Source organism: Palaemon carinicauda, chromosome 6 (assembly GCF_036898095.1).
Source record: "Palaemon carinicauda isolate YSFRI2023 chromosome 6, ASM3689809v2, whole genome shotgun sequence".
Taxonomy (NCBI): Eukaryota; Metazoa; Arthropoda; class Malacostraca; order Decapoda; family Palaemonidae; genus Palaemon; species Palaemon carinicauda.
The window spans coordinates 148,425,614-148,441,732 of record NC_090730.1 but is presented as its reverse complement, the minus strand read 5'-3'; the positions used below and the strand labels follow the sequence as shown (position 1 = coordinate 148,441,732).

The 16,119-nt window shown below is 36.3% G+C and overlaps 1 protein-coding gene across 2 annotated transcripts in view; it reads right to left on the bottom strand.

The window, feature by feature from the left end:
* Positions 1–217: 217 nt before the first annotated feature.
* LOC137642709 (zinc finger protein 850-like) overlaps positions 218–16,119 on the bottom strand; it is a 59,162-nt gene continuing 43,260 nt past the window's right edge. For both annotated transcript variants that reach the window (XM_068375511.1, XM_068375512.1), the window contains exons 3-4: positions 7,576–11,550; positions 218–2,406 (exon numbers count right to left, since the gene is read on the bottom strand). In XM_068375511.1, coding sequence (XP_068231612.1) covers positions 1,576–2,406; positions 7,576–11,550 — 4,806 coding nt within the window. In that variant the 3' untranslated portion in view covers positions 218–1,575. The remainder of the gene's footprint in view (positions 2,407–7,575; positions 11,551–16,119) is intronic.

The following is a 16,119-nucleotide window of genomic DNA, read 5'->3' as shown; positions in this document are numbered from 1 at the left end:
CATATTTGATCACTTGAATGATAGTGCTCTTCTGTTGGCTGAAGAGGACTGTTGTGCAATGAGTTTTTATTTATTTATATATATATATATATATATATATATATATATATATATATATATACATATACATATATATATATATATATATATATATATATATATATATATATATATATATATATATATATACTGTGTATATAAAAAATAAAAAGCTGCTGTTCAGTGATGCATAAAATGTTTTGTTGGTTATAATCATTAAGCAACAAATTAAATAAAAAACAAGCTTTCCAATGGTACATGAGAAGTTTCTCAAATCTAGCCAATATAAAATTCCAGAATATATACTTGAACACTAATATATATTCTAGCTAAATCTTTTCTTTTCATGTTTTAGCCATCTCCATTATAAAAGTATGATTTATAGACAGAATGGATAAGTACCAAAATCAGTCATTTTGTGGACGATATTTGTATCTTATAATTTTTTTAGTAATTTTTACTACCATTATAATGTTTGTGATGTTTTCAGGACCTAAAGTGTGGGAATTACTTGGATTGCAATATAAGTTCTCCATCATTATTCAAATTTTTCTTTCTCTCTCTCTCTCTCTTCCACAATTGTCATCTTTGCACAACTAACTGATAGGCATTAACATCCTTTTGAGAGATATTTATATCTCCTGATTTGTTTGTATTTTCGTTACAATAAGCATGTTTGTAGTGGTTGTAGTACCAAAACCATCTGTTATAACAAAGGTATATAAATTCTCCATTGTATTTACCTGCTGATCTCCCTTTCATCACTAGACTAGAACAATTAGTTCTGTAGTGAATAGAACATATACACCTTGGCATAGCAGCACAATAATAAATGAGAGATGGTTTCTTAACTGATATAGGATCAAAGTCAAACTCATAAACACACCGTTCTCTTGAAAATTTTCCGCAGTATGCTCCTAAGATACATACTTAAACCTTAACCAGAGTTTTATGATTTGTAGAGAGAAAACTGCCGCTATCCTAGAAGTGATGAAAGGGTGATTGGATAAGATAAAGATTTTGAAGAGGAGACATTTCAATCTATCATAAAGCGTTAATTACTTATACATTAGTAAAAATAATAATAATAATAATTATAGAAAAAATTATATAATAATTATAATAATAATAATAATAATAATAATAATAATAATATCAATAATAATAATAACTGCATATGAATTACGTATGTGGTTGCAATTTTGAATCCTTAAATTAGCATGTTCAACTTGTGATTAGAGGGAGTCTTATACGTTTGTGATGAGATAACTTGCATGTATATACAAACTGCAATGCTTTTCTACAAATGAATGAGAAACTGCAATGTTTTCTCCTAAGAAAGAAATCTAAAATGTAGTTTTAAGTAACTTTAGTACAGTATTTACATTAAATTATCAATAAATGCCATTATGCATTTACGTAGTGCAGACATTACTATATAAAAAAAAAACAATATATATAGCTATGACAAGAAATATACCTACTTTACATGCACACTGGTAAAAACATGTACAATATTGTAAACAAATTCATACATTATTCCACAGACACATACGGCATAGAGTACTCATCCTGCTCTAGTCGCTTATGAACACCCTTGTGTCTGTTGAACTGGTAACGGTATGCAAACGCCTCACTACAAACTAGGCAAACATATGGCTTTTCTCCAGTGTGAATGCGTCGATGTTTGTTCAAACTAGACATGCGGGTAAAACCTGCATCACAACCCTGGCATTTAAAGGGCTTTTCTCCAGTATGACCCAGCATATGTCTCTTTAGATCACTTTGCTGATAAAACTTAGTACCACATATGTCACAAGCAAATGATCTCTCCTTTTCCTCTGTACTAGAGGAGTTTTTCCCATGCATCTGTGTACGGTGTCGGCTTAAGAAAGATTTACTCGTAAAAGCCATACCACATCGAGGACACACATGAAGTTTTTGATGCTCAGTCTTATGAGACTCAAGATATTCTCGGCTGGTGAATGCCAAACAGCACTCTGGACAGCTGAAGAGGTCAGAATGAGTTAACTGCATGTGAGAAAACAGCGTGTGTTTCTGAGCAAAAGATTTTCCGCACACAGTGCAATCATGAGGCTTAGCAACAACAGGATACTTTTCAGAAGGTGCAGATTCTTTACCTTGGTCTGGCTGCGGAAATATATTCAAAACATCTCCATTAATAGCTGTGTATTGCACAGGCTGAGGAGCAATAGGGTCCGTGACTTGCGTAGCTGTTGTGTAAGTGACTGTACCACTTGTTGACGGAGCAACAACTGTGGCTTGAACTGGCCCTGGTGCTGAGACTGCAGCTGGTTGTAACATCAAAGTTTCTGTGCTGGGACCTGCAACTGGGACACCGATGACCTGTAATAAAGAGTCATTATAAATTCATTATATGCACATTAGTAAAGCACAGTACAGTACTGTACTACACTAACTGGACAATGTATTTAACAAATATATAAGCCTGTTAGGCGTCACCCACGTAATAATACGTTCACCATGATCTATTCGGCACCGCCATCAACGGGGTATTACATTTACAACTTTAAATGCATGTTTCAAGTTGTCAGGCCCGTAATAATACATTAACTCCTATAGTAATTATAGGAACACCACTTGGCAACACTCTCAGCATACGTAAGCTGTAAATGGAAACTTATATGGTGTCTGGCAACATTTTTATGAAGGTCGCTTGACGTTCGACAACTGGTACTGTCTGGTTTCCTTTCAGTGGGCTCTAAGCATTTATGTAGAGAGGGTAATTTATCTTCTTTCACAATGAGCGGCATTATATGAGGCGTATTTCTTTCGATGAAATAAATTAAATACTAGATGAGGAGTCTGATACCGATAATTGAAGAATAATAATGCATAGATGTATAATATTTTCCATTCTATATTATGTAGCCTTTTGAAAGAAAATAATAGTAGTATCAATTGATTTTCATTCTATTATTTAATTAACATTCCTACATTTAACTATAAATACGAATTAAAAGCATAAAAATTAATGCTAACTTTGAAAAACTATCACTAGTAAAATGACCGCTAACTGCAAAAAATGCATGACGGTACGTTAGCAGCGAGGTGGTTCGGAAGGGACGCTTAACAGGTTAGTAAATAAATCGTGCTACATTTTTCAGGTGTAAGGAAATCTTACATCTCATTAAAATAATTCTAATAGAATAGGACATGCCTGATTGCTTTATTTTAAACTTATAGTAATTTATGTATTGTTTCAAAATTTTTTAAATCAACACCCTATAATGTAGTATGCTAGAAATATTGATTTTGAGTGTCATACTGTATTAAATCATACAAACCCATTCATGATCTTAAAATATACATGTGCATCAGAAGTAGACCATGCATGCAGTTATAGATCTGTGGGTTCCCAATCGTTAAAAGCTTCCTTGTTTGTATGGTCAATAGCTGTTTGCTGAAAAAAAAACAGTTTCCTCTCTTTTTAGGTACTGTATGAGTTTATGTATTAACTAGGAAGTGACTGCTGCAAATGGGAGACTTGGTTTCAAAATTGTGACCAACCGACTTTGTCTGACAGAACTTTTAATTTAACAGCATACATTATTTCCCATACTGTACTATTTATTTACGCTTATCTTTTAAATATTTGTTCAGGAGGCTAATGAGCTCAATAGCAGCTAGTTTTCTTTCCTAAACATTTTCTGTGCATCTATCAATTAGTGAGTCAGTTCCAATCTTTGTAAGACCTTATAGGAAATATATTTTCTCATTTTTGTGGTTTTCATAAGAACATGTGTACAGTAAAACCTATCTACTGTATATGCTGAATCCCCAAATGCTAATTCGACTATCCACTGATGAACTAGTGATAAGATTATAAGAAAATATACACTTAAAATTCATTCAAGCTGCTAAACTGGAAGCAAAAGGCAAAATTTTTAAACTGTGCACCATTACATCACCACTCAGAATAGTAGACTGGTGTAAAGATGTGTTTCAAGTTAATGAAATGTTGGCCCAAAGGTTAAAAGGTTTCTCCCCACTTTTCTATTTTCTTTTAATTTCATCTATTCATAAATTTTCATCATTAATTTCAGTCTAGTTTATTCCTCATACTGTACCCTTCCTTACTTTACCTCATCCTCATTCAATATTATCCTTATTCCCTTTTATTCAGTATTTATTACTACCTGGATTTCTATCCATTAATCTTATTAATGCCAAAGGCTAAAACTTTCTTCACAGTCTTCCCTCTTTTCTATTTCATTTTCATTTCTGTTATTCACATATTTTTGCTTTTCATTTCAGTCTAATTTTTAATTATTAAACAGTTTCCTTATTCCGTATTATCATTACAGGTACCGTACTGAACTCCTCGTTTAATGACAGAGTTCTATTCCAGTGGCCCCATCGTTAAGCGTATTCTTCAAACAGCGAGTTATTCTTTTCATTTAGACTACAGTAATAGCATTAACTTTCAGTCATATATTATACACAGAACTATAGCCTTTCTTTAAGAAGTACTAGTATATTAAAGCTTTATTTATTGGTTTAGACGTGGATTTCAAGGTTTTCAAAACCTAGGCTAGGCTAGGTTATTGGCACTGAATAGCCTTTCTCTTGGCCACTATTTGGCTATATTTTTCATTTCTATTTTCATTTTATAGTTTTTGTTTTTATTTTCTCTCTTGTATATATCAAAGCCTTATTATTTGGTTTAGCTGTGGATTTCAAGGTTTTCAAACCTAGGTTAGGTAAAATTAAAATGAGGAATACCTGTACAGTACTTCCTTTTATACAGTATTTACCACTACTGTATATTCTATCTGTAATAATTTAATTCAATGAAGATTTTGAGTGTATAAATTTACTGTATAAAATCTAACCTCACTGACCCTTTTCACGCTTGAATGAGTACAGGGGAAATACTTTCTCACTTGTTAAAGATAAAATGTGCACTTTAAAGATATAAAATCAGAAAATCAAATATGTTCAGCACTACTTGTCAAAAGTTTTTCCACTTCTAATAAAACAGCAGAAAGAACTGAGCGGTCAAAAAATAAGGTCAATGTTGACATTGAGTCAACATCAACAAGCTAAGTGGTTGTAACAAGAAATCTCATTTTGATTTGAGTCGGTGTTTAATTGTGTTATGATATACTTAAAAGAGCTCTCTTAATAAAAAGAAAAGAAAATTATTTCATGTTATGATATACTTTAAAGAGCTCTCTCTTAATAAAAAGACAAGAAAATTATTTCTAAGAACCTCCCCGGATGTTCATATTGCTTCTCCAGAAGCTCGGTTTAAACGACCTTTATCTGTAAAATTTAAAAAATTTAAAAGTTTCCCTTTTTCTTCCCGTCAATAAACACATGCACTTAATATAAGGAGTATTCTAGTGGTAACTGATGTACCATTCTCTTTGTCTTCCAGTTTCTTCAATCGTTTAGTACTGATCAGACTTATATTAGTCGACTCCAGATTGTTTGTTTATTACTGTACATAAAGCTGTCTCCTCTTGTATTTCTTAGCAATTATTGCATGGATTGGGCATGGGAATTGTTTTTGAAGTTCACAATCTGCATTACCTATGTGTATCATGTAGGGATATACTGTGATTTAAATAATAAGGAGAAAATTGTGTTTTCCTCACAGTACCTCTAGTGTGAAAATAATGTAAGTAGCAATGGATGTCAACCAAGTTAACAGTAATCCTTTATACCACCTCAATTATAAAAATACTCTATCCTACATATATATATCTAAGCAAAACTACAAATGGAATGTGCAGTTATTTCAGGGGAAAAGCCAGAGAAGACTAGACTAGTTTAATGTAGACACTTCACATAATTACACAACTTTCGATAGGGATAATCTTCATAAGCTCTTGACATTGCTAGCTTCCTCTGATAAAGTTCAGAAGTCCAGTGAATCCTCTTTTAAACAGTAACTCTGATCCTACCTGCTCACTGCAAACCAAACCTAACTCACTAAATGGAGTCTAGTGTTCAAAGTGTTTTTATCAGTAAGGGTTCTGAAAATTCCTGCACAGTACAGATTCAAAAACTTCTCACAGAACCTCAACTTCTTTAAGGAGTGAAGCTTGGCTCATTATAACAATCTTATTTTAGGGTTACTTCAAACTCTATCTACTTTCTTGTTTCTTGATTAATTTACTCCATTTAAAAAGCATTTAAAAGATAATTTTATTTATAAAAAAGATTAAAAAAGAAATTTTCATATCATTCTAACTCTTTTATACTGTATCTATTTTCTATCAATAGTAACTATTTTTCATATGCAAGTTTTTCAATGTTCAAAAAAGGGACTTTCCAGATTATTTATGTCTTTCTAGCAAACTGGCAGCCCCAAAAGAGAGGCAGAGAAGTTGAATGCTGTGATGACAGCACATGATTGCCACACCTTAGACCTGGGGTTGGTATCAGCTTTTTCACCTATACTTAAGGAATAGACCATTATGCTAGGGCCTCACGGAGGGATACATCCTTCCCTTCTTCCACATTTAATATACACCATCCTAACGAAATAGAAAGGCGGTAGGTGCCACCTAAAGTTTAAGACCTAGCTAATCAAGGACTAAGGTCCATGCAAATGTCGAGTGATAAAAATGTCCCTATAACTATTGACTATGAACATTACAAAAACATTCAACTCTTACCCATTCTCTTGGTTCTTGCATAAGCTTTATTGAGCAAATGTTCTTTGAGATTGGAAAGATTAATTTCAAATAAGAATAATTCACAGGCTCTAACATAATTTTTAGTGTTATACTATACGCATTGATAAAGGTTTGTACATCATTTTGTGCACAAAATTGTTTCAAATACTTTGTAGATGAAAAAAATCAGCAGAGGAACAAATAAGTAAATAGAGTTTGAAGTAACCACAAAATAACAGTTTCAATGGGGCTCAGTCACACTTCTTAAACCAAGATTTGAGAGAGAAGCCTTGTTAACATCAGGGAACTTTCATAGAAATATTGATGGCCTGAAGTGTTTTTTTCAATGGAGAATGATACTTTTGTAAGAGAATTTTAAAGTTTTATCTAATAATGACTTTTATGTCTTTTCTGTTAAGGACACTCTCCAGTAGCAGTTGCATATGCAAGAACACCGACAGCAATTGCAACAAGAGCATTAGCAGAAAATCTATCTAGAGCACTGACAGCAGTTAGCCCTATACTTGCTACTACTGTTGCTTCCTGTATACAGTATACAGCTCCTGGAATTCTTCATGTTCAAGCAGCCACTGCTTCATCTGTTCCTGGTAATGTGCTGGACTTCCAATTTATATTAAGACAGTAAAAGCAAAAGAAGGTTCATTCTATAATGGGAGGATGCCTCAACTAGCTACCATACTACATACTACTAATAACCTCTAATCAGTAATTTGTATTTTTGTCTCATTGTTTCAACTGACTAATTAGCAGTTTTTCAAGTGATAGGTTTGAACTTCATATGAACGTATAATTCTTTCCTTAAAATAAACTATAGATTACTTGAACTAAATGGATTTTTTCATACCTGTCCATCGGAACTGATTGAAATCTGCTCGTAGCTTATGAAGGTTCCTTGTCCGGGACTAATTACCACTGCTCCATTACTTAACACTTCACCTGCTTCAATATAGATTGCACCATCTGGTGTCACTATTTGACTGGCATTTACCAGGTGCCCTGTAGATAGAACTGGCGTAGTGATTAAAGGCTGTCCTACTATTCGTCCCGTTCCTTGACTTGGAATACTAGTGTGACTTACACCAGATGATAACTGACCGATTGATGGGTCAGATTGACAAACTGTTGTTACTCCTTGGGTTTGTTGGTTAGTTGCTGCTATGCTGACAGCATTGTTAACAACTTGGGGTCCTGCAACTATAGATGATGCATCTAATGTCATTGTTCCAGATACCTGCGGATGGAAGCCTCCAGCAATCACAGTTGGAGGATTATGTTGAACATTTTCCATTGATAACTGAAGTAGAGAAGCTGCACCAGAAGTGTCTGCACTTCGAGAGAGGGAATCCTCTTGTGACATACTAGTTTGCTGTTCAACTGAGATTTTTGGTTCAATGCTAACATGAGTATGAGGTTCATTAGGCCCATGAGGAACTTCACAGAAACACCATGATTCCATCTTTTCTTTAGTTTCAATTTTGGGAATAATTTTTTCTTTCTTGAATGGTGACCTTGGTTTACTGTATGGCTTTAGTTCATCTTCCTCACCTACCATATCAACGAAATCTCCTATAATAAAGTCAGAATTTTCTTGTTTAACTTTCTTTTTCTCTGCTGCTTCACGTATGCGTCTGCTAGTTCTCACTGGTTCTGGCAAAGAAGCTTCACTTTCTTTAACTGTCTTCTGAATCTTTTTAGGAGAATCCTTTGATATTGGCCTCTTCTTCTTTTTCTTGCTATCTTCTTGGGGTAATGTATCATCATTTCCTTCTTCCTTATCTTTTGCATGGACAGTGCGGATGTGTCTTATTAATGAGTAGTGTTTATTGAATTTACTTGAACAATCTTTCTTAGTGCAGAAAAACTCAGTCTTATCTTTATCATCAACTTTTGGACGTTTAGAATTACCAGCTTCGCCATCCTGTGCTCTTTGCCTTTTAAGTAGACTAGAATCTTTGTTACCTTCATTACCAACGTGAATTTTCTGATGTCTTCTAAGATCATCTTTCTGAGAAAACCTTGCAGTACATTGATCACAAGTGTGAGGCTTAACACCAGTGTGGGTCATTGTATGGCGCTTCAAGGCACTACGCTGTGTGAAACTTTGAGTGCAATAGCTACAACTGAACGGTCGATCATTGTTATGAATTCTTATGTGGGCTGTAAGGTGACTACCCTGGGTGAAAGATGCACTGCATAACGTACATTTGAAAGGCTTTTCTCCTGTGTGAATTCGCATGTGAACTCTCAAATTACTTTTCTGTGTAAACGCTGTTTTGCATGTTGTGCAAACATATGGTCTTTCACCTGTATGTCCCCGCATATGAATTGTCAGACTATTCTTGTGGGTAAATGCTTGCTGGCATACACCACAATGGAATGGTTTTTCACCTGTGTGAGTTCTCTGGTGAATAAGCAAATGATTTTCCTTTGTGAAGGTTTTAGGACAAGAGCGACAGCAGTGAATCCGATTTTCACTTGCAGGACGTTTGGTATACTTTGGTTTAACATTACGTTTTCTTTTGACTTGTGGTTCTGTTGGTGTCTGTTCCGAGGAACTGGCAGGAAAAGCTTCACTTTGAATTTGTATATCACCTGTTGCAGGGTTATTAACAGTTAAACTATACTGGAAAGTAACTAAGGGGTCAACAGGCTGCTGTACTTCTTGACAACTAGCTTCTATCTCTGGATGAGAAGGAACTTGACGCTGCGTAGGCTGGGGTGGAGGAGATGCAGGTGCAGATGAAGTAGGATGTGCTGGAGGAACAGCATTAGAAAGAGATGTTTGTTGATGGTGTTGCTGCTGGACTTGCTGTTGTTGGATATACTGCTGCTGTGGCTGGTGCTGCTGTGTATGATGCTGTTGTTGAAGTATTGGTTGCTGTTGTGAGTCTAATTGCTGAATATGTTGGTTCTGGGCTTCGTAATGTTGCTGGTGATGTTCATGTTGTTGCATCTGGTGTTCCTGCTCTGATGGATCTAACTCAGTCATGGGGAATAATCTTGATTCTTCAATGGGATTCATTTTTGTACTATTCTCCTGATTCAGAGGTTGTCGCTGATGATGAGTGTCAGGTGGTAAGGTTCCAGATGCTTGAGAAGCCTCTTCGTAATGGTGTAAGGTATTCCCATAATCATTATTATACTGACTCACTTGGTACTCTGACTGATTAACTTCTTGTACCCCTACTGTCTGATGTGGCTGAGAAGGAGGGAGTTCAGTGTAAGTTATTTGTGGCTGAGGTGGAGCTACTGACACAACTCGCTCATTTGTATTTGTAACTTGACTTACTACTGCTCCTGAGGTGACAATCATAGTTTGAGATGTATCAGGAATGTTTGGAGTGTCACAAAAGCACCAAGACTGCCACTGATTATAACTACCTTCTACAAATGTTAACACATGCGACTGATGATTTTGGCAAGAGTTTGCTGGGCGTGCCGGCTTTGGAGGTTGGCCTGGCTGTGTAAGTAAAAGAGTAGGCATCTGTCCTGGTGCGTGAGATGGTATTGTTAATATCTCTGGAAATTGTGTTTGATGAACTGGTGTAGCTGTCGTTACATCAGGCTGTGAAGGTTGGTGAGGTTGTGGAGTAGAATTAGCTATCACCAAAGCACCATCTGTATGATCAGTGGTGTCTGGCTCTGTTAATATCTCTTTCTTTTCCAAAGGTAAAACTCCTTCTTGGAAATTGGTAGTATAAAGCTCACCTAAAGGTTCATCTTCAATCTTTTCTTCAGATTTCTTTGTTGCATTAGCAATATGGATATCCTCCATCTCTTGTTGATCCAAAACCACATCAGATCCTTCAAATCGTTCTTCCCCATGAACAACAACTTTATGTCTTTTCAAGTTACGAAATTCAATAAATGTCGAATCACACTTTTCACACTTGAAAGGCTTCACGCCTTGATGCCGTAACAAGTGTCTTTTCCAACCACTTTTCTCCTTGAATGAGCTTTTGCATACATTACAAATAAACTGACGCTCACTAGAATGAATTATCTTATGGCGCTTTAAAGTGCTGTGCTGAGCAAAAGTAGCACTACACTGGTCACAAGAGTATGGCTTTATTCCAGCATGTGTTCTCATGTGTGTTTTCATGTCTCTCATTAAACTGAACCCAGCATTGCACTTTTCGCATTTGTATGGGGTTTCTCCTTCATGTGTCAATTTATGCCACCTCAAGTTATTCTTTCGGCTAAAGGCTGCTTCACATACATCGCACTTGTATGGCTTAAGGCCAGCATGGGACATCCTGTGACGCTTGCAGTCGATCATTTGAGCAAACCTCGCATCACAAGTATCACACTTATAAGGTCTTTCACCTGTATGAGTAAGCATGTGGCGAGTTAGATTTCTCTTTTCAATAAACAAAGCACCACAGACTTCACACTTGAAAGGCTTCTCTCCACTATGCCTTCTCTTGTGTCGAGTCAAACTACTGGTTTGTGAGAAGGATGCATCACATACATCACATGAATAAGGTTTATCTTTGGTGTGAATCCTCATGTGCGTTGTCAAATGAGAGACTTGCTTGAATCTTTGTTCACATACATCACACTGGAAAGGTTTCTCCCCAGTATGGATTCGACGATGTATATGGAGATGACACACCTGAACAAAAGCCATATTACAATCACTGCACTGGAAAGGCCTTTCACCCTTGTGACGTTTCAAGTGGAGGCGGAAATTATTATAATGAGGAAACTTGGCATCACATTCAGTGCAAGAAAAACTTTGCCGATGATGTTTCCCACGGTGGCTCATGAGTAATCCTAAGCGACTGAACACTTTATCGCACTGGTCACATTCATAAACCTGAAAAGAAATATCAAGTTAAATATAAAAAAGTTCACAAAACATCAAAATATCTAATATATTATGCCTAACAAATGAATACAGTGCATATATACATTTCTTATATAACTGAAAGGTATAATCTCTTACTGATATGACTTCATGAAAATAAATGGTTTGAATTTTCTTAATTATTACAAATTTAAAGTAATTTGTATATTTCCTAATGATACTAACCTGAGCTTTTTATTGGGGAATATACTTTAGGCAAAGCTGGAAGACTAGCCATAAGACTTTTACCGAGATGTAACTATCACTCTAATTAGCAGGGGGGGGGGGGAGAGTTAGTACTGACTACCCTGCTCCCACACAGACCTGTGTTCTATCATCACTTTTGCTAGCAGGCAGAACTGTTCTCTGGACAGAATTATAATCGATCATTAATTTTGTTTGTGTTTGTATCCCTGTCAAAAAGATTCCGGGTAACGAACTATCTGCAGAAGTTATCTACGCACTGGTTTTACTGGCGGGTGACGGCAGTACCCATCAGTACAATATGCCAAGCACATGAAGACAGAGTTTTTCCTGTTATTCCAAGTGTTCCAGTCAGGATATTGATTGATAAAGGCCCTGAGTTTGCTTCCCAGAAAATTACTGAGTAGTTGGAACGGTACAATATTGTATATGTGAAAACAATTCCATTCAGACCCTCTAGTAATGGCGCAGTGGAGCGGGTGAACCGTAATATTTATCGAGTTACTGAGGGTGATTTCTGAGGAATCTTGGAAATGGGACAGATACTTATCCAGATTAGTTCTCAGCTACAACCATTCCCCCCATGCTGAGAACATACTGAAGGGTGCTCACGATGCTGATAGTATCCCATTGCTTTTAGCAGAAACAAGACTCATGGGCTGAAGGATATCCTTCGTACAAACCATTTACGGAGGGTTCTCTTGTTCTTTAAAAGGTGCACCTGTTGGGACACTTTCTGATAAACAAGCTCATCTTTAGGTTTGAGGGAGTATTCCAAGTTAGCAAGAAGAGGTTCTTCTAGCATTTGCTGGAGATTTGGTAATGTTACTCTATTATGTAAATGCCATTTGTGGTAGCTCAAGTCATGCTGATTACCGCCCAATTTCCATAACTCCCCTATTATCTCAAGTTTTTGAACGTCTTTTGACAAAATGTCTAAATAGGTTTGCTGAAGGTAATCATCTATTCCCTAGTTTGCAATTTGGCTTTCATAAAAGGCCTTGGAGCAGGTGATGCCCTTCTTACAATCTTCAATGCTGTACAGAAATCCCTCGATTGTAGTTAGGAAGTCAGCATGATCGGCCTTGATTTTAGTACTGTACGTACTGCCTTTGACCATGTTAATCAAGAGGTCCTTGTTTTTAAACTCAAACAGTTGGGTGTGGGAGTGTCTTTTCTTAGCATCATTATTGAATTTCTAACTAATAAAATCCCAAAGGGTTGTTGTTGATGGGCACCATAATGAGTACAGGAATATATATAGTGTTCCTCTGGGTAGTGTTCTTGGCCCATTACTTTTAATACTACGGTATATACACATGTGGTTTGGCCTAGAAAACAAGCTCGTTGCATATGCAGATGATGCTACTCTCTTAGCATCAATTCCATCTCCTGAATATAAATCTGGGGTTGCTGAATGCCTTAATAGAAATCAAGCTAAAATTACTGCATGGCACAAATTATGGGGCATGAAGATGAATCCTAGCAAAACTCAAAGTATGATTGTAAGTAGATCGAGAACAGTGGCTCCTCAACATCCAGATCTCAGCATTGATGGTTCTTTAACTCTGTATGACTTAACATTTTAGGTGTGATTCTCGACAGTAAATTTATTTTTGAGAAACCAATTAGGTCAGTCTTCTTCAATTGCACAAAAAATTGGATTAGTGTGAAAGTCTTGTAAGATTTTCGGTGATCAGTCTACTCTGAAGAAGTGTATTAATTCTTTCATTCTACCTTGTTTTGAGTATTGTTCTCTTGTTTGGTCTTCAGCTGTTGATTCTCATCTTAATTTATTGGACAGGAACTTATGGTCTATTAAATTTCTTATTCCTGATCTAGATATAATTCTCTGACACCGTCATTCAATTAGTTCGTTATGCATGTTGCATAAGATTTTTTATTATTCTGACCACTCTTCACATTCAGATCTCCCCACACAGTACCATCCTGTTAGTAATACTAGGTGTACAATCAATTCTAACAGTCATGCCTTCTCCATCACGAGGCTCAATACTACACCGTATTCTAGTAGTTTTATTTCAGCTGTGACCAAGTTGTGGAATGATCTTCCTAATTGGGTAGTTGAATTGGTTGACCTTCAAAAGTTCAAACTTGCAGCAAATATTTTATGTTGAACAGGCTGACATGTTTCTCTAAATAGTTTATATATGAAAGATCTGTTTTAATGTTGTTACTGTTCTTAAAATATTTTAATTGTTCATTATTGTCCATATAGTTTATTTATTTCCTTATTTCCTTTCATCACCGAGCTATTTTTCCCTGTTGGAGGCCTTGGGCTTACAGCATCTCTTGCTTTTCCAACTAGGGTTGTAGCTTAGCTATTGATAATAATAATAATACTACGAGGTGAAGAGACGGCCTGATGGTGAACTAATAAAGGCTCACCCAGTTTATTTTAGGAGGAACTTTCTCTGGTATTCGAAGTGTCGTGATCCAGTAACCGAGACTCAGAATACTTCAGGATTTGTTGATAATACTCTGACTGTCTGAAATCTTGGAAAATTACAACTGCAGTAGTGATAGTATCTCATCTGGTTTGGCTGCAATAGTCGCATCACACCTTTTGTCTCGAGATCATAAGAAGTCCCGATGACAAGGAAAAGTTACAGTCCTACAAGAAGTCTGACTCAGCTTAAGCCCATACTTAAGTCAGCCAGGATTTATGACAGGAAAGGAGCACTGAAGGCTTGGTTATATCCACCAAAAAAATTTTTATGAGACTCCTGTATTGAAGCCTATAGTTCTGAAGAACAGTTCCACTGAAACGTGTAAAACCCCAATTTTGACTCCTGAATCACTGGTTCACTCTCCTCTTCCAGAATTTCCAACACCATGTTTCTTGGACTCCTCTTCCCAAGAGGAGGGGCCATTCATCATCAAGAGTGTTGGGAATTCTGGGAACCTTAGAGCATTCTGCTGTTGGCTTCGAGAGTTCCAGCCAAGACTTATCTAGACCTGCTAGTATAGAAAGCCCTATTTCTAACTCAACAGTGTCAAATTATTCTGGATATGATTTCTTTAGCTTTTTGCCATCAGATTTTGACGACCGACTGTTGCCTGAAAAGGCCACCTCAAGCAGATTTCGTCTTTAGGAAATAAATATATCATCTTTCTCAATTATAAAATACTTTGATTTATCACCCTTTATATCAGTTGAACATTTCATAAGCCATATTTGATCTGTTATTAATTTCTTTTAAAAATTTTACCTGAGATTCAGCTATTCAGTATTCTTTTAGGTAACTCCGTGTAACTCTGTGAAGTATAGGCTACAGATGGAATGGAGTTGACATAGAGACTAATAAATTCACAGGGAAGTTGTGAGATTCTTGCTGAGCCCTCTTGCCCAGATTAAAATCAAGGGATTTTAACATCTGCTAAGTGAGGGAAGGTGAGAGTGAGACCACTCGGAGGTTGATAATCATGAAGCAGTCCTTTGACTACAGCCTGTCAATAACTAGGCCACCCAGAGTTGGTTCAAATGACTCAACTGTCTTCTATCGACCATATTTGGGCCAATAATAATATGTTATTTTTATAATAAAATAAATTTTTTAATATACTTACCCGGTGATTATATAAGCTGCAGCTCTGCTGCTCGACAGAAAACTCTACGTTCAAAATCCGCCAGCGATCGCTATGCAGGTAGGGGGTGTACTTCAACAGCGCCATCTGTCGTGCAGGTACTCAGTACTCAATGTAAACAAAGAACTCAATTTTCTCCTCGGTCCACTGCGTCTCTATTGGGGAGGAAGGGAGGGTCCTTTAATATATAATCACCGGGTAAGTATATTCAAAAATTTATTTTATTATAAAAATAACATTTTTCAATATTAAACTTAGCCGGTGATTATATAAGCTGATTCACACCCAGGGGGGTGGGTAGAGACCAGCAATAAATGTTTACATTATTATGAGCTAAGGATTTTTTATTTCATTTTAGCAGTTATCAAAATAACAAACATAAAATAAATAAGTACCTGGTAAGGAAGTCGACTTGAACAATTACTCTGCCTTTTTAAGTACGTCTTCCTTACTGAGCCTCGCGATCCTCTTAGGATGCTGAGCGACCCTTAGGAGCTGAAGTATCAAGGGTTGCAACCCATACTACAGGACCTCATCAAAACCTCTAATCTAGGCGCTTCTCAAGAAAAGAATTTGACCACCCGCCAAATCAACCAGGATGCGAAAGGCTTCTTAGCCTTCCGGACAACCCAAAAACAACAATAAAAAACATTTCAAGAGAAAGATTAAAAAGGTTATGGAATTAGGGGAATGTAGTGGTTGAGCCCTCACCCACTACTGCACTCG